Below are 22,537 nucleotides of genomic sequence, written 5' to 3'. Positions count from 1 at the left end.
CCTGCACCTCAGGAAAAGCGCAATATTGCTAAGACTAAGAAATAGGCTGAGGATCTGTCAGGATCCGCTCGTTTGTCCGATGTATTTAAAATCCCAAATAGAAGCATCAATGATAAGGATACTGAAATCAGCAATCGAAGCCAAATTGGCTTTCTCTTTTGACATAATTTATGATTCACCTTGAAGTTTCATTTTCTACATCCTTCTTAAGTTAAAACATTATTCTTGGGGCCAAAAGAAAATGCATTTAACAAATTAATTTGGACAATGGATGCAGAAAAGTTGATCTTTGCAAACCTAAGTTTGGCTTGTGAATAAGAAACCCCACATCTGTGAGTCGGTAGACCAGTGGGGTGGGTAGGAGAAAGGTCTAAATGGTTCCCACGGGCTTCTTTTAGAAAGAATATGTATCTTGCTCTGTGTATTTCTTCAGAAAAAGTGCAGGCATTCAACAGAACAGGGAAAGATCAAGTTCTAAAAACAATTGTTTTCCCCTTTGAACACTGACGGAAGAAGAGATTTTACTTTTGTATATCATTTTATTTTGGTTAGGAATCAGGCTTCTCAGAGTATGTTTGTCCATCTGTATTTTTATATCCAGGGGCTTCCCAGATGACTCAGGGTAAAGAATCCACCTGCCAGTGCAGGAGACGTGGGTTTGATACTTGGGTCAGGAGGATTCTCTGGAGAAGGAAATGGCAACCCAGTCCAGTATTCTTGCCTGGAAAATCCCATGGTAGAGGAGCCTGGTCGCCTACAGTCCATGGGGTCACAAAGAGTTGGACCTGACTGAGCACACACCATTATTTACATTCAACTTATAAAGAAATGAAGGAAACATAGTCTGATGGAAAGAATGTCTCCTGTGTGCTCACAGGATGGTTTGAACCCACAGCCAACTACAATAGCCAGCCTACCAGGAATAGCCCCCGCTTCAAGCCCATTTACTATTTTAATGACAAGAACTTGCTAATGTGGGCACTTTGAAATGTAACCTTGGAAAGGAATGCTCTTCATACCAGGAAATCTTTGAGAAGGCTTGAGTTCTTGCCATAACTGAAAATCTAATGATGTATTACCGATGACTTCATCCCCAAATGAAAGCTAGCTCCCCCCTTCCGTAATCCCCAGGGAGAATCGCACTGAGGAGAGACGAATTTGGAAATAACATGAAGGAAAGAGACTTCGGGTTTTCTTTTGAATAAAAATGAGGAACCAGTCTATATGAGCATAAAGGATACACCTTCCAGACCCTGAAGCAAGGGTTCTGTGTGTCTCCAACAATACGAGCAGCAACTGCAGAGAGTTCACAGAGACCAAAGAAAAAACATGCTGCTTATGGGAGTGTTTTGGGTGGGGCTTCTGAATAAGGAACAAAAACTTCAATGGTCTTCCCCGAGTTAGGCTTTCATGTCCCCATAGTGCTGGTGCTTCAGACTTCGTTGTACATCTTGGCTTCCTCTTTAGAAAAAGGGACCAGATCCATTCCAGTTGATGGTGGCATCTCTCCACTTGGTTCTGATCACCATCTCCAGTGGGGAAAACCGTCTTCCTGGGCTGTGTTCATCTTCGTGTTGGACTCTCTCCCAGTGGTGGGAGTGAGTGTCTGAGGGAGGAATAGCCAACATTTAGACCCCAGCATATGTATACCTTTTCAGAAGAAGCCAGGAAAGAAGAAAGATAGGATGAGTGGGCAGGAGTTGGGCTCAGCAAGCTGTGTTCCTAGAAGTGAGTGAGCTGATGGGGATTCCGTAGACGGTGTGTAGATATGCCCCATGCAAGACATGTCCATGATAGCCTGGGTTGTTGTAGATTTTGAAAACTCAGTAATTATGTCATGTAATGGTGCGGTCCCGTACCGTGATGGAATACGTAGAGTTAGGGTGTATCAATAAATCACTGAATGTTGCCAGGAAAAATAAGAAAAGAGACAGCTTCTCAATACTAAGAGTACATTTGAATTTCGGGGTGAAGTGCAAGTATTCTCGTGAGGTATTCTAGAACTGAGTTCAAGGCCCAAGTTTGTCACAAATGACCTTTGGGAAGGTACTTAGTATCTCTCAACCTCATCCATTAGAAATCATTTTTTGGCCACTTCAGTTTCCTCTATGTAAAATAGGTATCATAGTGTCTACTTTAGATGACTGTTAGGAGGATTTAAAGGAATAATGTATGTAAGGCTTTCAACACACTGCCTGGAACACAGTGCTTGCTGTGTGTGGGAGCTAATAAAAAACAAAACAAAAAAAAATCCTCAAAGACGAGAGTAAAGTAGAAGCAATAATAGTAGAAAAGTAGAAACAATATGTATCTTAAGGAATGTATTGGCAATGTCCCACTAAATGAAATGGGTGTGTGTATATAATATACATTTTCTGGGTTCATATATATATATATCTATCTACACACACACACACGCACATATATATATGTATGTATTGGGCTTCCCTGGTGGCTGAGATGGTAAAGAATCTACCTGTAATGAGGGAGACCTGGGTTCAATCCCTGGGTTGGGAAGATCCCCTGAAGGAGGGCATGGCTACCCACTCCAGCATTCTTGCCTGGAGAATCCCCATGGACAGAGGAGCCTGGCGGGCTACAGTCTATGAGGCCGCAAAGAGTTGGACACGACTGAACGACTCAGCACATGTCTGTGTATACACATACACACAAACATAAATTTCTCATAATTAAAGAAAAAGAATTAGGAACTACACAGACAAAACAGTCACTAAAATACTCTTCTAAATGTAGTCATAATAATGAAAAGTTGCCTAAAGCCACACCTGTGATACTAAATGCAGAGTCAGACATCAAATCAGCAAGGTTCCATGCGTGGTGCCTTGGTGGCAAATACGGGCTTCTAGTTTCATCACGTTTATTCCCTTGTCCAAAAGGCTAGTGTTTAAGGACATCTTAGGGTTAATCTTTTTTCCTCATGTTTTGGGGATTGGAATGAAATGGCTTGTATGATCACACTGTGCCTTGTTGCTTTGCTAGGGTTTGGCACATACCTGGCGCCTAGTAGGCCTCAGAAATACTTTTTGAACTGATCTGAACACACATGCACTCTCAGTGTAGTTGCTGTGTTCTGGGATGATCGATCATCTGATACTCTATCTCAGGATTAGAACTCATCGGTTGGAACCCCGAGGTTACAATGCTTAGGTTCGACCCATGACGCTGAAGCCTAGGTTTCATTTCAGAGATCAAGCCTCCACATCTCCCTGCAGAGCTAGCCCAGGCATCCACACGGCTGTAAACCAGCCCAGCCTCGGCTCTCTGAGCACCTTAAGCTGAGGGCACCGGGGTCTGGCGTGCTCACCCACGGTAAGGTGCGCAGGCTTGCTCTGTGCAGGCCGGCCACTGTAGAAGTACAGATCAAAGAGGCGCTCCACTCTCCAGTCTGATAAGAGCTGCCTGTTTGTGCTAAATAGGACGCTGTAAGTTCCGTTGATGTTGCACAGCCAGACGGGTAACTTGGGAGTCTTCAGCATGCTGCCCACCTGCAGGAGGAGAGAGGAACGCAGGTGGACGTTAGATCTGGCCGCCTACGACAGAACACGTCACCAGGATCAAAGAGAGCTCGGGGACTTCTCTGGTGATCCAGTGGCTAAGACGTCACCTTCCAATGCAGGGGGTGTGGGTCTGACCCCTGGTAAGGGGGAGCTGAGATCCCACATGCTTCACAGCCAAAAAACCAAAACACAAAAAAACAGAAGTAGTATTGTGACAAATTCAATAAAGGCTTTAAAAAAACATTTATTTTTTTTTAAAGGCAGCTCAGAGACTTGGCATTGTGCTTGTAGTTGGGCAGGGCCCCGTGCATGGAGGGAGATTTCAAACAAAGGCTTTCTCGTGAATGAATTTGCATTTATGAATGGTGTGGTGGTAATGTTCCAGTTTTTCTCTTCACGGATTTTATTTTAAAACATGTTGAGGGTGGGCTTATGGAGCTGGTGGAACCATCTCAGTTTGGTTTGTTAGTGAGGTGGAGAATGAATAGACTGAAATAGAAGTGTAGGAATGGAATATGAGAACTTGAACTGGTTTTCTTGTTGACTAGTGTACTTATTCCTGTTCCCAAGATAGGACAGTATTTCATTCAGCAGGTGGTCATTCTGGCAGCACTAACCATTTAGATCATAGGAAAAAGAGCCTAGAATATGGGAAGAGAGACTATTTTGAATACAGAAGAAAGCTTCTGGGAAATGAGTGGAGCGCACACAAACAGTCTCACAGATATACACGTATCTGCGTGTTAACATGTAGATCAATCACAAAGATGTACTTAGAGCTGAGGGTACTGGTTCAATATTACGTATAATATTAAGCTCACTGTTTTTTAAAATTATTTATTTGTTTTTGGTTGTGCTGGATTTTTGCTGCTAATGGGCTTTTCTCTAGTTGCGGCAAGTTGAGATGCAAGTGCCTCTCTTTGCGGTGGCTTCTCATGGAGCACAGGCCGTTGGAGACACGAGCTTCCGTAGTTGCAGCCCTGGACTCCAGAGCACAGGCTTAGCTGTTCTGTGGCACGTGGGATCTTTCTAGATCAAGGATTGAACCTGTGTCTCCTACATAGGCAGGTGGATTCTTTCCACTGAGTCACCAGGAAGCCTAAGTGCAGTGTTTTAATCAGCTTGCTTTCTGGTTTTTCCAGGCAACTGTCAATTCAGCCTTGAATTCTCAGGCTAGTGAATTCGATTCGGCAAAGCACCACTCTGGGAGGCTCACTAGTAAAGGATCCTGCATCCTCCAGTAACCCCCGAGGTTCGGTGTTGCTGTTCAGTCACTAAGCCATGTCCAGTTCTTTGCGACCCCGTGGACTGCAGCACGCCAGACTTCCCTGTCCCTCACTGTCTTCCAGTTTGCTCAAACTCATGTCCATTGAATCAATGATACTACCTAAGCATATCATCCTCTGTCACTGGCTTCTCCTCTTGCCCTCAATCTTTCCCAGCATCAGGGTATTTTCCAGTGAGTCAGCTTTTTGCATAGCCAAAGTATTGGAGCTTCAGGATCAGTTCTTCCAATGAATATTCAGGGTTGATTTCCCTTGGGGTTGACTGGTTTGATCTCTTTGCAGTCCAAACACGTGAGGGTATCAGGATTATAATGTGTTTTTCTTAATGATAGCTCCCATTTTGTTTAAAGAGGCAGGGAAGCACATTTTTTTTTAAATACCATTGAAACTTATTAATGTTGTTTAAGAAACATGTTTTTTGTTTTGTTTTGTTTTTTAAAAACACATAGAGATTAATGTGAGCTCCATGGAAACCCCCATCGTTTCCCTCAATGCCAGGGAGAGCTCTGGACCCTCGGCTGTGGCGTATCTTCCCATAACAAAAGGATTCCATTCTGTTTCTTTTCTTCTTGGTCCTTAGAGTTGTACTGTGTGTTCAGGAACAAATTCTGTTGTGTGGAAAATCCAGCTTTGAAAAAATGACTGCGTGTTTTGTCAACCCAAGTATTAAAGGCTAGTAACTTGACATTTTGATTTCTCAATCGTTCTTTTCAAATCCCTTCCTTCTTCTAGAGTTGAAATTCTTCAGTTGTGGGTGAGTGGGAGAATCAGAGGTGCTTTTGTCTTTAAACTTTACTCTTTAGCTCCTGGAGAAAAATTATACTACTGTGTTTAAAAGAAATGACCTCAGTTTTAGTTGATAGTTGAAAGAAGGGGTGTAAGCCCAGCACCCCAGTCTGGACATGCTCACAGTGGGCATGCTTATCGGCTCACATCAACACCGGCCCTCCCTGGACTGAGTGTAACACTCCAAACTTGGGGCAAGTCGCCCACTGGCTACATTGGAAATAAAACACGGAGGATGTGCCACTGAAGCAACCCCATGTATTTACATCCCAGAATCCACCCCCCCATCCCAAAGAATGTCATCACCATTCATCAGTTATAAAAGAAGCTCTTTCTTAGCCCTTCTTGCAATAGTACTAAGGTTATGTATAAATACGATCTGCAGGACTTGGAATTATTAAGTTTGAAAAATATGGAAAAACTAACTAGGAACCTGAGGGCTGCTTGTAATAAGATGCCACTCCATTTTGACTCCAGATGCATATTCTGGCTGGTTTTAAATCCGTGATGGTAACTGGAAATGATGTATGGGTGGATGTAATCGACTGTAGGCATACATGATATTGTTTCACAAAATCTTTGTGACGTAGGCAAAATTCAACTGGAGCTCAGATTCATACCTGGTAAGATGTGGCCATGGCGCTGTTGTGATTTTATGCAACAATGCAACAGTTTTCTCTCCTGAACTCAAAGCTACTCATGATCTTATTAAAGTAGGAGGAAAAGGAAGGAGTCATAAATATAACAATCTCCAGCACTCAAAGTGACCATTCAGAGACCCTGCACTGAGCAGGCAGAGTCCCACTTGCCCTGAGAGATTCTGGTCAAGAGAAATATGTCTGTCACAGCGCTTTGGGTTTTAACTCCAAGAGGTGAGCCTCAGGTTACAGCTTAGAACGTGCTTGGTTTGAAGGGAGTCCTGCAGATGCAAAACTGAGCACCTCCCAACTGAACCCAGTCAAATATCAAAGCCCTTTCCTCAGGGCACCGTGGAATCCGTTTGACTGGCATCTTCAGTTAAGGACTTGTATTGCTTTGGGATAGACACAATTGATCAGCTAACCTCCCCACAAAAGAGAATTCTAAATATGTTTTCCTGGTGAGATGTCATCAATGCAGAATTTGTGCATGTTGCCCCATGTTGCCATGGTAAAAAGGAAATTAGATTGTGATAGAGTGGTGCTATAAATAAAATACCTTTCTCCTTAAATTCACTCATTGTGTAATAAGCCCAGTCAGTTCAGCCTCCCATGCGGCAATCAAACTTTCCATAGCAGGTGTCATTGAAGGTAAAGTTACAAAGATAGGCAGAAGGGACAAATTCTAAGCACCAGAGACGGAAGGAAGCATCCATCCGTCCATGTGGTGGCTTAAGTGGTAAAGAATCCGCCTGCCAATGCAGGAGACCTGATTCGATCCTTGAGTCAGGGAAGACCCCTAGAGGAGGAAACGGCAAACCACTCCAGTATTCTTGCCTGGAAAATCCCATACACAGAGGACCCTGGTGAGCTGCGGTCCATGGGGACGCAAAGAGTCGGACATGCCAGTGACTCAGCGCTAGCATAGGCCGGCTCTAGAACAGTGGCTCTTAGAACGCGCCTCTGCGAAAGGCGTTGACGTCCCAGGGCCCATCCGGGGACCCGATTGGGAGAGAGGTGTGCAAATGCTGGGCTTTCTCCGCGGATTCCTGGTGACGATTCGCACGCGTGGCTCTTCACAGTCTGGCTCTCATCTCTGCCGCCCGGAACACGAGTTGATGGAACTTCTCTCAGCGAGCTTGCAGGGGTTTTGTCATGTTTTCCGGGCGCTACCCCAGCGACTCAGGGGTAGAGAACAGTGGGTGGAGTTTCATCTGGGACGTTCAGTGTTGGATTTCTTCCTGTCCGTCTCTTTAAAGGGAAAAATGTAAAGAGGGATTCAGGATGGTGATGGGACTCAGATGGTGATGTGCTCTGCCAGGGCTGTCGGGGGAATAATTCCAGCAAGACCTAAATGGCTTCAGTTCCTTCTAAAATTCAGAGTTGATATTTCTTCTCGGTGGCAGGTGCGAAGATAATGTGAACCTCCTAAGGTTTTCCAGATGGTGTTAGACTCAAACTGCTTTATGCTCTCACTTAGGTATTGGAACTTCACACTCAAACCTGTCCCTTCAAATAGAAAAGTGATGGGAGGCTTCAAAATAGTGCCTCTTCTTGCGGGGACCTGGCTGTGTGCTGCAGAAACTGCCAGTCTGGAGGGTTCTGGGGGGCTTGCGTGTCATCTAATGAGAGCTCCTTTTTTGTTTTTTGTTTTTTTTAACCTCACCTACTGGGCTGTGACATTGGGACAGAAAGACGTGCGTTTTTGCAATCTCTGCATTTTTATCACCGAGTTAGAAGAGATTCACTTAGGGAAGACAGATGCAGTGGCGGATGAGGGGGTTTCACCGCGACAGCAGGTTCTGCCAAGCAGCACACTGATTTTCTTTTGAACTTAGAAAATTTCTTATATTAGATTTCTCTTACCAGTGCTTACATATAATCTTCCTATTTAGAATGCCCACCCGAGGCAGGAGTCCCTAAATACCCAAAAAATGCTTATGTGCGAACTAAGTTGCTTCAGTCATATCCGACTCTTTGTGACCATGTGGACTTTAGCTCATCATGCTCCTCTGTCCATGGGATTCTCCAGGCAAGAATACTGGTGTGGGTTGCCATGCCCTTCTTCAGAGGATCTTCCCGACCCAGGGATTGAACCTGCATCTCTTATGTCTCCCGCATTAGCAGGGGCGTTCTTACCACTTAGCGCCAATACCTACATGCATTTGGCATTTCCATGTGCAGTCACCATGCCTCAGAGCAGAAGGGGAAGGGAGTGACTGTGAGGCCCTCAACCCAGTGATGCTTAGAGCACTGCCCTCGAACCACATCTGGTTCTTTTTTGAGCAAACTGCTGTGCTGCAAGAAGTTTTACGATAGAAGGTTATGAAATATTAGATATCTGGATGCACTACCATCAGATGAGTCTTCTGGCTAGTGCATCTCTGAGCGCCACTGAGCTTGTCCTCCTAGCGTATAGTGACAGACACAGTCCGCCAAACCACGGGTGGAGGGTGACAGATACTGGAAAGGGTGTGTGCCACCAGTACCTGCGGTTCACAATCAACCCAAACTCACCGCTGCTTTAACCTAGAAGTCAGTGGATACAGTTTTAGATATGGAGTACAGCCATCATGCATTCTAAGACCGAGCCATGATTTTGCCACCATCTAACCACTTGTAATCCAGCATCAGAGGATCTGTAATTCGTTGTTCAGTCGCTTAGTCGTATCCGACTCTTTGCGACCCCATGGACTGCAGCACGCCAGACTTCCCTGTCCTTCACTATCTCCCAGAGTTTTCTCAAACTCATGTCCATTGAGTCAATGATGCCATCCAACCATCTCATCCTCTGTCTCTCCCTTCTCCCCTGATGCAGAGAGCCAACTCATTGGAAAAGCCCCTGATGCTGGGAGAGATTGAGGGCAGGATCTGTCATAGATCTTACATAATACAAATATACATGTCTATGTCAATACATTGATGTGGTTGATTACAGAAGCCCCTCTGAAAGATATCCTACCCAGAACAAGCGTTTTGTATTTACCACTTTATCAGAAACAGGTAGAGATGATCATGACAGGCAGTGGGCTGGAAGTGCCTTGGAACATACATAGGTCTGGGCTCAGCGTCCTGGCCCTGACACCTCCTTAGTTGGTGGCCCGCTTACCACTTTCTCAGTCTGGGCTTTCTCATCTCTGAAACAAACAGCTAGTGGGAAGCTGCTGTGTAGTCAGGGAGCTCGGCGTGGGGCTCTGTGATGACCTAGAGGGCTTGGATGTGGGGAGGGGAGGAGAGGCCAAGGGGGAGGGGATACATGTACACATACGGCTGTTTCACTTCATTGTACAACACTGTAGAGCAACTATGCTCCCAATAAAAATAGATACAATGAATGATCACACAACAGCCCTAACACCGATTGTAGCTCTGCGTGGAAATGAGGGTTAAGTGAAAGAAGGTATCATTACCAGTGACTTGGAGAGAGCCCAGCACACAGTCTGTGCGCTGCACAAGCGGCTGTTAGACTATAATGACTAAATGAGCTTTAAAAAACACCGTCTTCAGGAGGGATTGAGCTTTAAAAAGTACTTTAATCCCCATCTTCCGGAGTGATGGGAAAGTAAAAAATTCTTATGGATATAAAATCATTATGTACAAAAATTATTTTGATCATATTTGGTGAGTTATAGATTGCTTTCTCCCCAGAATATAATAAGGTGCTATAGAGAGAATAAAAAAGCACCTTCAGGTTAAATAAACTTTATATGTACATATGTAGATGCTTAACAGAGTCATATATCTCAGCAGTTCAAGTAAAACTACCTGCCAGCCTGTATTTGCTCTTTAATACGTTTGTTCTGAAACCAAACTTCAAGTGCATGTCAGAGACAACATAATAAACACCCTCTGGGTTTCAAGCCATTAGTGTACAATTTCAGGCAATTTTCACCGAGGGCAGGATTCACAGGCACCTCCCTGGGGAGAGAACGCTGACTCTAAGAAGGAAGATGAAAAGCCACATTAGTCACTTTTTGAAAAGATGGAGGCTTTGTAGGTGTGATTTCTATGTAGATTTTAAAGCTAACCCAGTGTCTCACCATCCTTTGCCCTACTTCCAGTTTGTGAGCAGGCATTTGGATGGTGGTCCTGAGGTTGGCTGCATTTTGCCCTCTTCCCAGCAAGAAAGCGTTTATGGTTTTTGTTTTTTTTTTAACCTTAGACCTTGGCCTCTTGATGGAATTTAAGGTCCCAACAAACACCTACTTTATTACTGGAGGATATTTTAGGCTCTGCAGGTAATTTTCTTTAGAGTATGACTTAGCAGTGCTGTTGGTCAGAGCTGACTTGTATTGAAAGATATGCGATCCAGGACAAATGGTAGCACTGGATTGCTGTGAATTCTTGCTTCTCTGAAGCTGTCTTTCTTTTTCTCTCAATCTCACTTTCCTTGGGGCCGGGGTGCATAGCCTTTGGTATAGTCCCTTTTCTCAGAGCAGCTTAGTCGCTGTTAGCAAATGCCTGTTTAATTTTAAGGTTTGAAACTTGCCCCTAACACCTTGATGAAAAGGAATGGAAAGCTGTCAACATTTCTCATACTTGAAGGAAATATCAGTATTGAAAGAAGATACCCTTTCTTGTAATTTCACTGGAAATGATAGTTCTCTAATTCTGTATACCATGGATTTAATCAGTTAAGCCTAACAAGATTCTCCCCCCCACACACCGTTTTTAGAGCTGTGATTCAGCTGGGACAGTTTTGTCCTCTGGGGGACGTTTGGCAAAATCTGGAGACATTTTTGGTTATCACATGGGGTGGGGCAGTACTACTGGGAAAGAGCGGGTAAAAGCCAGGATGCTGCTGAATAGCCCATAATGCACAGGAGAGCCCCCACCACAAAGAATCATCTATTGCAAAGTATTAGTCGTGCTGAGGTTAAGCAGCCTTTCTCTAGAACAGAGATTTCTAACCCTGGATGCACCTGAGGGATAAAACAACCTCGGTTACCAGATGGTCTCCAGGCCAGATAAACCAGAGTCATTGGGTAGGACCAGCTGTACCATTTGTGGGGTCCAGTGCAAAATGAAAAACTGGAGGCCGTTGTTCAAAAACTGTGAAGAATTTTAAGGCAGAGACAGCAGAGCCTTCTCAGTGTGGGGCTGTGTGTTCACACAGGTCCTACACACGTGCAACTTGTGTGGTCACACGGGTCCTGCACACATATAACATATGTGTTCACACGGGTCCCGCATACATATAGCTGACCCTGTTCCGGAGGGTGACCTGAGCGCTGATAACTCTTTAAGTGTGGGGCTGTGTGCTCACACAGGTCCCGCACACGCATAGCTGACCCTGTTCCGGAGGGTGACCTGAGCGCTGATAACTTTAGATGCTCCCTAAGAGTAACAGATCCCTCACCAAAGACAATAGACAGATGGCAACTATGCATATGCTTATTATCAGGGCAATGTAAATAAACAATGTGATACCTATTAGAGTGACTGAAATCCAGAACACAGACAACGCTAAATGCGGACAAGGATGCACAGTAGCAGGACCTCTCACCCATTGCTGGTGGGAATGTAAAAGGGAACAGCCACTGTGGAAGGCAGTTTGGCAGCTGCTTATAAAACTAAACGTACTCTTACCATGTCATCCAGCAATTGCCCCCCTCCCTTGATATTTACCCAAAGGAGCTAAAAACTCATGTCCACAGAGAAACCTGCACAGATGTTTATAGCGACATTATTCGCGATCGCCAAAATGTGGACGCGACCAAGATATCTTTTACAAGTGAGTGGCTAAATAAACCATGATATTTCAGTGGAATAAAATTGTTCACAGAAATATTATTCACAATATTCCAATGGAACATTATCCTGTCCTACAAAGAAATGAGGTATCAAGCTGTGATAATATATGGATAAAATGTAAAGGCATATTATTAAGTGAAAGAAGCCAATCCAAAAAGGCTACATACTATGATTGCAACTATATATTAATAACACTCTGGAAAAGGCAGAACTATGAAGACAGTAAAAAGATCCATCATTGAGGGAGATGCAGGGCTGACTTGGCAGAGCACAGAGCATTTTTAGGGCAGTGAAACTACGCTGTATGGTGCTCTAATGGTGAATACATGTCATTATACATTTGTCCAAGCCCATAGAGTGCAAACACCAAGAGTGAACCATAACATAAACTGTGGACTTAGTTTATGTCAGTGTAGGTTCATCAACTGTAACAAATGTACCACTCTGGCGGAGGATACTGATAATGTGGAAGCCATGCGCATGTAAGGACAGGGAATATGTGAAAACCTTTGTGGTTTCCACTCAGTTTTGCTGTAAACCTAAAACTGCTTTCAGTTCAGTTCAGTCACTCAGTCGTGTCTGACTCTCTGTGACCCTATGGACTGCAGCGGGCCAGGCCTCTCTGTCCATCACCAACTCCCGGAGCTTACTCAAACTCATGCCCATTGAGTTGGTGATGCCATCCAACCATCTCATCCCGTGTCGTCCCCTTCTCCTCCCAACTTCAGTCTTTCCCAGCATCAGGGTCTTTTCAAATGAATCAGCTCTTCACATCAGGTGGCCAAAGTTTTGGAGTTTCAGCTTCAGCATCAGTCCTTCCAATGAATATTCAGGACTTCCTTTAGGATGGACTGGTTTGATCTCCTTGCAGTCTAAGGGACTCTCAAGAGTCTTCTCCAACAACTGCTTTAACTGACCTAAAACTGGTTACCTATTTATTTAATATGTGTTAGAAAGAAACAGTGTATCAAGTTCATTGCTTATATTACTGTTATAGAAAATGTATGTACGTATGTGAAAGTCACTCAGTCGTGTCCAACTCTTTGCGACCCCATGGACTCCAGGCCAGAATCCTGGAGTGGGTAGCCTTTCCCTTCTCCAGGGGATCTTTCCAACCCAGGGATCGAACCCAGGTCTCCCTCATTGCAGGAAGATTCTTTACCAGCTGAGCTACCAGGGAAGCCCACTATAGCAAAGGTTAGATTCAAATTTTAAAAGTGAATTCATCTAAAGGAAAATATTAAGCAAATAATAACAGAGGTGGTGTGAAGATATGACAAAGCTTGTGAATTACCTACTCAGATGACAGAACTATGAGAAACACTGGTTAAAATCTTTGTAGTTTGTAATGAGGATATGGTGAAATAATATTGTGAAAGGACTTTGTAATAATAGACAAGGCATTAAAGCTGTGGTTTTTGTACCTCACTCCTTGAAACTTGTCCTCACTGTAGCCTACCAGACTGAGTCTTGGCCTATTACTGGTTCTGATAGATACAGGGTGCTTAACCAAGGACATTATGTGACTTTGTGCAGTTGAAAGAAAACTATGTATAATGAAATCTTTAAGTCCCCTATTTTTGGCTTAGTTTTCCTTGTTATTATATACATCAAATTCTAAGATGAATTCCCAAATTATCAGGGACAAGCAATTAGGAATTTTATAGTCATAACAGATCCATTCTCTGTTTAGGACATATTCAAAGTACAGTTTTTCAGTTTCATATAGTGGAAATGTTTGCATCCATTAAATATGATGAAGGACACATGTTCATTGACATATAAGGACATTTGTATTACATGAGAAAGACAGGGTTCAGAGGAAGTAGAATAGGACTTATTTATATGCAAAAGAGAAGGAAACATTTCTGAGAGAATTGACTCTGGGTGATGGATTGGGTTCATTTGTTTTACTTTTAGCTTATCTGTCACTTCTCATTTTTTCTTTTTTCAAACTGAAGTGTAGTTGATTTACAATGTCATGTTAGTTTCTGTTGCCATTTTTCTATGATGGACTAGATTTCAAACTCAAGGAATACTTAGTAAACTTTGAAGACACGCTTGTACAAACGATACAGTCATTCTGTGATAGTCAGATGCCACGTTCCCAATACCATCAGACATGATTTGTGTGTGTTGAGATGTGCCGATTTCATGAATAACACGTTGTAGCTGGACCCAACAGTGGGAGGAAAGCCAGATGAAGTGGTAGATATAAAAGGACCGTATAGAGTGCAAGGCCCTGTACGAGGGAAAGGGACTTTGAGCCTGAACCAGCAGAGCGAAGGACAGCACAGGCTCTGAGCAGTGGGGCTCTTTGGCGCTGATCGACGGTGAACCTGGGAGGCTCTGTCACCATCATATTGAATTCCATCCCAGCTGGTTTCAGGACTGCTCCAGAGAAGCATTGCTTCTCACAGGACCGCCTTGCCTTCCCTAGGTTTTAGGATGAACTTTTTGTGAAAACGTCACAGAAGCATCTTTGATTTGTGGTTTGGGTGGGTATACTAGCTTCCTCACGCTCTCTGCTGGTTGTTTTTGCAGAATCACATCTTACTTAATTCTCTGGTTGTGCTTTTCAACAGCACAGTCTACATTCTGGTTATCAGAGATTATAAATCCTCGGAGCTGGAAACTGTTTTGAGAGGCATTTCATAAGCAAGGTTCCCTTTTTTTCAGTGATTTTTAAAGCTCTGAGTAATAGATACAATATATGCATTCATATTTGCATAAATAAAGGGTTGGGAAGATAGTCATTGTCAGCTGACAGTATCGATTTCTGTTGAGTGGGGATGCTAGGGGACTTTGTTTGTATACCTCAAGTATTGTTTTAAAAAATGATTTGCATGACTTGTATCACCTATACTCTATATATATAAAAATTGATAACGCAAAATATAAAGCAAGACTTCTATATTTCCAGTTAGACCCTGAAAAATTTACAGGCATGCAGTAAAGTAGTAGAGGAAAAAGTAAGCTCAGATTTGAATTAGGACTTCCCAGATGGAGCTCGTGGTAAAGAAGCCACCTGCTGGTACAGGAGATGCAGGAGACGTGGGTTCGATCCCTGGGTCAGAAGATCCCCTGGAGGAGAAAATGGCAGCCCACTCCAGTATTCTTGCCTGGAGAATCCCATGGACAGAGGAGCTTGACAGGTTACAGCCCCTGGGGTTTCAAAGAATTGGACTCAACCGAGTACAGACACATGTGATCTAGAGACGTAATAGAATGTCCAAATAGTGACACTGGCGGTGTGGCTGAGCACTGGGACACGCTTACCTGTGAAAGTCTGTCGCCCTCTGAGGTGTCCTTACCCCACTGCAAATACCCGACATCACTGCGCGTCAGGACCCCATGTAATATTTCTTGAGACTTTCCTTTCTGACAGCCGTTAAAGACGTGTGGACTTGCTCTTCCAGTTAGAATCAGGTTCAGAACAGCCTAGGTGACATATTTTACAAATATGTGTAAAGATAACCTTGATACAGGGACTTAATTTTTTGTATTTTAATAATCACAAAGATGACCATTTTTAGTGAAAAGAATGAAATCCCACAGTATATAATTCTGGAAAAACATATGGTATAAATGTTTGGTAGAGTTAAAATAGGACTTTATTAATTTTTTCCTTGAGCCATGCCCCATAGCTCCCCCTGGGGCCTTAATATTTTCTTAAACTTTGGTTTCTATAATTGTGATTTAAGATGCATGAAACTAAGATATTTTTATAGTGCTTTCCTTTCAGTTATGAGGGATTCCTGGGGGGGGCATGGTCTTGTCAAGATATTTTCTAGCATTTCTAGACTCGCAGGAGTAGCAGACTCTCAGAGGTAAATTAGGAAGGACAGTAATGGAAAGTGGAAAAGTTAAAAAAAAAAAGGGGGGGTACATCTTAGTATTTCAAAGATAATTTGATCACCCTTCACTTAAGGAGAGAATATACTTAATTGAAAAAATAAGAGCCTTGTTCAGATTCTACAATAAAAGGGTAGTCCCACAACCCACCTGCCTGCACAGGAAGCCTCCAGTGTTTGGTTGCAGCAGGTGAGTGGTGGAGACGTCCAGCTCCTTCTGGAGCCTGCGGGATGGGAGGAACCATCAGCACTCGGGGACCGTGACTGCTTCCGGGACCCACAGCCTTTCCTGCCTTCACCCCCAGCACCGAGCACCTCTGACATGAGCTCGTCTGGTCAGCGTCCTTCCCACGTGCCTGGTGTGTCTCCATCTGTCCCCTGGAAGGCTTCTAGGGCTGGGGCCGTGGAGATGATTGGGGAAGTTCGGATGCCATTGGGGGAAGCCAGTGAGAAGCGATGAGGGAGAAGGAAGAAGTGACGGACCTCACATGTGACAGTCCTTCAGTGTGGGCTCTTTGGGGATGCTGGACTCAGCAGAGAAACTGTTTGCTCTGAGTCCCAGGGGATGCTTGGCTTAGGGTGGTGACTTTTGACCACTCCAGAGAGTGCTGGCCCAAGGCAGAGCTGAGCAGACTGTTTAAGGGAAAACACCAGCTTGGCGTTAAGCCCGTTTCTTGGTTGCAGTTTCCACTGTTTCATCCGGGACCAGGGATCAGGGTTCTACCCAGGGCAATGTAACATAAAGGTGGAAAGTGGCTTCAGCTGTAACCCAGAGGGAGATGCTGAGTATGTGAGCTGTATGTGTTCTTGGATGAACCTAGCCACAGGGTTGGAAGGTCAGGCGCTTCTGTGCATCAGAACTAAAGACATGGGTGAAGCATCACATATAATTCAGGGCAGTGTTTCCTAAAGTATGGCTTGATGTTAGTTGATATAGACGTGAGCATTTAAAAAGTTCCACATTTATGTGTTTACTACATTTTTTCTTTAGCACAACAAATAAATGATTTAGATTATATGTATTAATATATTAATATTTAAAGGATATTAAATTTAAGAAGAGGACATTTAAATGTGTATTGATTTTGAATTTTTCTTCTTTTCTTTTTTTGTCTGTGCCATGGAGCATGTGGGATCTTAGTTCTCTCATCAGAGATAGAACACTTGCCCCCTGCAGTGGAATCACAGTCTTAACCACTGGACTGCCAGGGAAATCCCAAATGTGTGTTGATTTAAGGAAATTGTTAAGCAAATAATAATATATCATAAAAGTATGATATGCAAATTACAAGTTTCAGGAACACTGCTTCAAGGTTTGAAATTTTTCCTTTCTGGAAGCCCTGTATTTCTCTCTTTGATTTGCAAAAGCTTATCCTTTTTTCAGGGTCCAGAAGAAGGTGTATCCTTGCAAGACGCCTCCCTTTACTGCCCTATCTGTTGGGGCCCCTTCCTCCTCTGGTATCCCTTAGGAGTCATTGTCTTTGCATGCCATCTGATATACCAAGTACCATCTGGGACTTTCCCAGTCTCTGTGTGTGTATATCTGGTTTTTGCCAAACTAGAACCTGTGAGGGGATCAGGGCCATATCCTGTTTTATTTGTATATATCCCACAGTGCCAAATAGTGCTTTGCATTTAATGGGGACAAAATAAATATTTGTGGGTATATATTTATTGTATATAGAAATCATGAATTATTTTCATTTATGAAAGTTGTATACATAAGCCTGAGTGATATCCGCCAATATTTATAACCACAAGAAGGAACCTCCCACAGTGCTAGAAAAGTAGATTCACACTTTTCTGATGACATCCACTCTCCCATGAATATGGCCAAATCCACTACAGAAAAGGATGCAGCAACAGAAGAGTGTCTACTAGAAAAAAAATCACTCTCATGTTTCCAATAAGGCACAAAAATACTTTCCAACACAGGAGAACGTTGTTCGTGTGACCCCAGAGCTATAGGAAATACCTATGCAAGTATTTGTAGCATTTACCTTTCAAATGTCCTGGAGAAGATCAGGCTGTAAAGGAACAAGATGACGCCACGGCTTCCTTCTCTTTTGAACTGCTTGGAAAACAAAGGGAAAACATGTTTGCCTAAATGCAGTGCATCTCTGTGTGCCTGTGGGCACAAATTCGAGGATTTACAGCCTGAGGGATTTTTCCTAGCTGACACAAGGACAGTGGAAGCTCTCTCTGCTTCCCTAGGTCATCTCCACTCTGAAATGCATCCTCTTGCCTTGCTTCAGGCCTGCCAGTGGCACTGGCATTCTCTTAGTTTTCAACCCATCTTTCTTTCCTCCACTTACATCACGTGACTCTCTTTGACTCATGGCTAAGACTTAGTGTATTTTCCCTCTCCATTTTTCCAGCATCCATCCTAGCCAAGCCCTTGAGACTTCTCTGGATGGCCTTTATCTAGCCTCCCTCAGTCACTGCATTCCTCCTCATTACCCTGTTAAACTCAGGGAGAGCAGAGAAGTTTTCTAGAAATAGTTTTGGAGTTACAGAAACCCGAGTTCAAAACCAGTTCTATTATACTAACTCCAGCTCATTTCTTTGCATTTCAGTCTCTATTTCCCCATCTATTTGCCATGAAATGATAAGACTGAATGCCATGATATTTGTTTTTTGAATGTTGAGTTTAATGCCAGTTTTTTCACTGTCTTCTTTCACCTTCATCAAGAGTCTCTTTAGTTCTTCATTGCTTTCTGCCATAAGGGTAGTGTCACCTGCATATCTGAGGTTATTGATATTTCTCCTGATAATCCTGATTCCAGCTTTTGCTTCATCCAGCCTGGCATTTCCTATGATATACTCTGTATATAAGTTAAATTAGCAGGGTGACAATATACAGCCCTGACGTACTCCTTTCTCAATTTTGAACTAGTCCACTGTTCCATGTCCAGTTCATGAAATTACAATTTCATCTGTAATTGCAGATATAAATACCTTTTCTCTAGGATTGTTGCAAAAGTTGAAGGAAATAATGTACAGTGCCTACCTTGGTTTTGGTTTGTTGTTGGTTTTTTTTTTTTTTTGTCATTGTTTAGTCACTCAGTCACATCCTACTCTTTGTGACCCCATGGACTGTGGCATGCCAGGATTCCCTATCCTTCACTATCTCCCAGAGTTTGCTCAAACTCATGTCCAATGAGTTAATAATGCCATCCAACCATCTCATCCTCTGTCATCCCCTTCTCCTGTCTTCAATCTTGCCCAGCATTAGTGTCTTTTCCGATAAATCAGCTCTTTGCATCAGGTGACCAAACATCAGGTGGTTCAACTTCAGCATCAGTCCTTCCAATGAATATTCAGGACTGATTTCCTTTAGGATTGACTGGTTGGGTCTCCTTGTAGTCCAAGGGACTCTCAAGAGTCTTCTCCAACACCACAGTTCAAAAGTATTGATTCTTTGGTGCTCAGCTTTTTTATAGTCCCAACTGTCCCATCCATACATGACTACTGAAATAACTGTAGCTTGGACTAGATGGACTGTTTCTGCTTTTTAAAAGCAGAGACGGAATGTCTCTGCTTTGTAATATGCTGTCTAGGTTGATTATAGCTTTTCTTCCAAGGAGCAAGTATCTTTTGATTTCATGGCTGCAGTCACCATCTGCAGTGATTTTGGAGACCAAGAAAATAAAGTCTCTCCCTGTTTCCATTGTTTCCCCATCTATTTGCCATGAAATGATAAGACTGGATGCCATGATATTTGTTTTTTGAATGTTGAGTTTAAAGCCAGTTTTTTCACTGTCCTCTTTCACCTTCATCAAGAGTCTCTTTAGTTCTTCATTGCTTTCTGCCATAAGGGTAGTGTCACCTGCATATCTGAGGTTATTGATATTTCTCCTGATAATCCTGATTCCAGCTTTTGCTTCATCCAGCCTGGCATTTCCTATGATATACTCTGTATATAAGTTAAATTAGCAGGGTGACAATATACAGCCCTGACGTACTCCTTTCTCAATTTTGAACTAGTCCACTGTTCCATGTCCAGTTCTAACTGTAGCTTCTTGACCTGCATACAGATTTCTCAGGAGGCAGGTAAGGTGGTCTGGTATTCCTATCTCCCTAAGAATTTTCCACAGCTTGTGGCAATCCACATAGTCAAAGGCTTTAGCATAGCCAGTGAAGCAGAAGTAGATGTTTTTCTACAGTTCTCATGGTTTTTCTATCATCCAACAGATGTTGACAATTTGATCTGTGGTTCCTCTGCCTTTTCTAAATCCAGCTTGAACATCTGGAAGTTCTCAGTTCATGTATGGTTGAAGGCTAGCTTGGAGGATGTTGAGCATTACCTTGCTAGCGTGTGAGATGAGTGCAACTGTGCAGCAGTTTGAGCATTCTTTGGCATTGCCTTCTTTGGGATTGGAATGAAAACTGACCTTTCCCAGCCCTTTGGTCACTGCCGAGTTTTCCAAATTTGCTGGCATATTGAGTGTAGCACTTTAACAGCATCTTCTTTTAGGATTTGAAATAGCCCAGCTGGAATTCAATCACCTCCACTAGCTTTGTTTGTAGTGATGCTTCCTAAGGCCCAGTTGACTTTGCACTCTAGGATATCTGACTCTAGGTGAGTGATCACACCATTGTGATTATCTGTGTCATTAAGATCTTTTTTTTTTTTTTAAGATATCTGACTCTAGGTGAGTGATTACACCATTGTGATTATCTGTGTCATTAAGATCTTTTTTTTTTTTTTTATTAGTTGGAGGCTAATTACATCACAACATTTCAGTGGGTTTTGTCATACATTGATATGAATCAGCCATAGAGTTACACATTTTGTATAGTTCTTCTGTGTATTCTTGCCACCTCTTCTTAATATCTTCTGCTTCTGTTAGGTCCATACCATTTCTGTCCTTTATTGAGCCCATCCTTGCATGAAATATTCCCTTGGTATCTCTAATTCTCTTGAAGAGATCTCTAGTCTTTCCCATTCTGTTGTTTCCCTCTATTTTTTTGCATTGCTCGCCTTGGTTCTTAGAACATGCTATTAACAGGACCACAGAAAAATTACTATCTGCCCCTCTCTAGGGGACTCCTCCCTGTCTCTCTTCTTGGCCAGGGTACTTTTCTGCTCAGAACTTTTCGAAGGTGCCCCGTGATACAGGGGCAGGATACAATGTGGCTCCAGGATACAGGGGCAGGATACAATGTGGCTCCAGGATACAATCCAGCCACATCCAGGGCCTCCCGCTGGCTGGCCTGCTCTTGGCTATGTGTCAGTACTCTACCTGCTGAGGAGAAGAAGCTCCTTGGCTGGCTTTCAAAGTGCCCAGAGTTAAAGGCTTTTCTTTAAAGGCATAGTGTCGGGAAGGTGTCTGCGAAAGTGCATATGCTTCCCCTTTTGTGAGTTAATCTGTGTTTCACTCTCTGTGTGCTAACAAGGGCTGGAATCTCATGCAGGAGGACAAATTTCAGTGGCTGTGCTGCAGGGCATGGGAGAAAACGGGAGAGGTGGAGCCTGAGGCACAGGAAAGCATGCTTGGGTCAGTTTCCTGCTGCTGTCTTAACAGATGACCGGCTTAAAATAATGGGCATCCATCATCTCGGGGTTCTGGAGGCTAGCTGTCCAGCCCTGGTATCTCCGGACTCGACCCTAACTGCTGGTCAGCCCACGTTCCTTCTGGAGTCTTTATGGGAAATGGTGTCTCCTAGCGTTTTCCAGCTTCTAGTAGCAGCCTTAATCCCTTGGCTTGTGACCCCACATTGCATAGCTTCTTCTCATCTGCTTCTCTCATTACATCCTTTTTTTCTGACTCTCCTGCCATCCTCTTTCTGTTTTAAAACCATTATGATTAATCAGACCCACCAGAGAAATTCAGAACAATCTTCCCATCTGAGAAACTTAAACTTAATCTCATTTGCAGTTCCTTTTGACCAGTTAGGTAGCATCATTCAGTCTATCACAACTTGTTTAATGGGAGTCATTGCTCCCTATATCAGCTAATGGAGGGCATGCTAGATAGAATATAGGTCTAGTGCAGCCAGATTTTCTGATTTGGCCAGAAGGATCTAAACCTTTAGGTTTTGAAATGGAATTTTCTAATTCTTTTTGAAGTTCACTGACTCAAATTTTTAAAAATACAACATCAGGTGAACTGACACTGCCCATCTTATGTGATAGATGTATGAGTTTCCTAGAACTACCCTACAAGTGGCCAGAAATTCGAAAGGCTTGAAACAGCAGAAGTTTATTCTTTCACAGTTCCGGAAGCTAGAAGTCTGAAATCAAGGTGTCAGAGGAGGGCCATGCTCTCTCTTGAAGGCCCTGGAGAAGGAACCTTCCTGGTATCTTCCTAGCTTCTTGTGACTGCTGGCAGTCCTTGGCATCCTTGGTTTGGGAGATATATCACTCCAGTCTCCATTATTGCATGGTGTTTTCTCTGCATGTATCAGGGTTTTATGACCAAATTTCTCTTTTCTTATAAAGATAGAAGTCATTGGATTGAGGCCCATCCTCATCCAGCATGACCTGATGTTAACTTGGTGACATCTGCAAAGACCCTCTATCCAAGTAAGAACACATTCGCAGCTGCTGGGGCACACACACTTTTTGGCGGTGGGAGGGGCGGGGGGGAGGTGATGCAACCCATAACAACAGTAGGCCTGCTCCTACATGTAGCCCTTAATTCTCCAGCTTGTCATCCCTGCCTCAAGATAGGCACAGAGATGAGTTTTTTTTTTTT

At 43.3% G+C, this 22,537-nt stretch overlaps 1 protein-coding gene across 1 annotated transcript in view; it reads right to left on the bottom strand.

Annotated features, from left to right (window-relative positions):
* Positions 1-1,463: 1,463 nt before the first annotated feature.
* The window catches only part of MINDY4B (MINDY family member 4B), a 42,876-nt gene continuing 21,802 nt past the window's right edge, over positions 1,464-22,537 (bottom strand). Inside the window, exons 8-12 of the mRNA XM_065942130.1 lie at positions 17,837-17,907; positions 15,988-16,060; positions 15,262-15,423; positions 3,326-3,506; positions 1,464-1,606 (exon numbers count right to left, since the gene is read on the bottom strand). Of these exons, the coding sequence (XP_065798202.1) occupies positions 1,464-1,606; positions 3,326-3,506; positions 15,262-15,423; positions 15,988-16,060; positions 17,837-17,907 (630 nt within the window). The remainder of the gene's footprint in view (positions 1,607-3,325; positions 3,507-15,261; positions 15,424-15,987; positions 16,061-17,836; positions 17,908-22,537) is intronic.

This window comes from Muntiacus reevesi, chromosome 8 (genome assembly GCF_963930625.1).
Source record: "Muntiacus reevesi chromosome 8, mMunRee1.1, whole genome shotgun sequence".
In the NCBI taxonomy this organism is placed as follows: Eukaryota; Metazoa; Chordata; class Mammalia; order Artiodactyla; family Cervidae; genus Muntiacus; species Muntiacus reevesi.
This window is presented reverse-complemented; position numbering and strand designations above follow the sequence as displayed.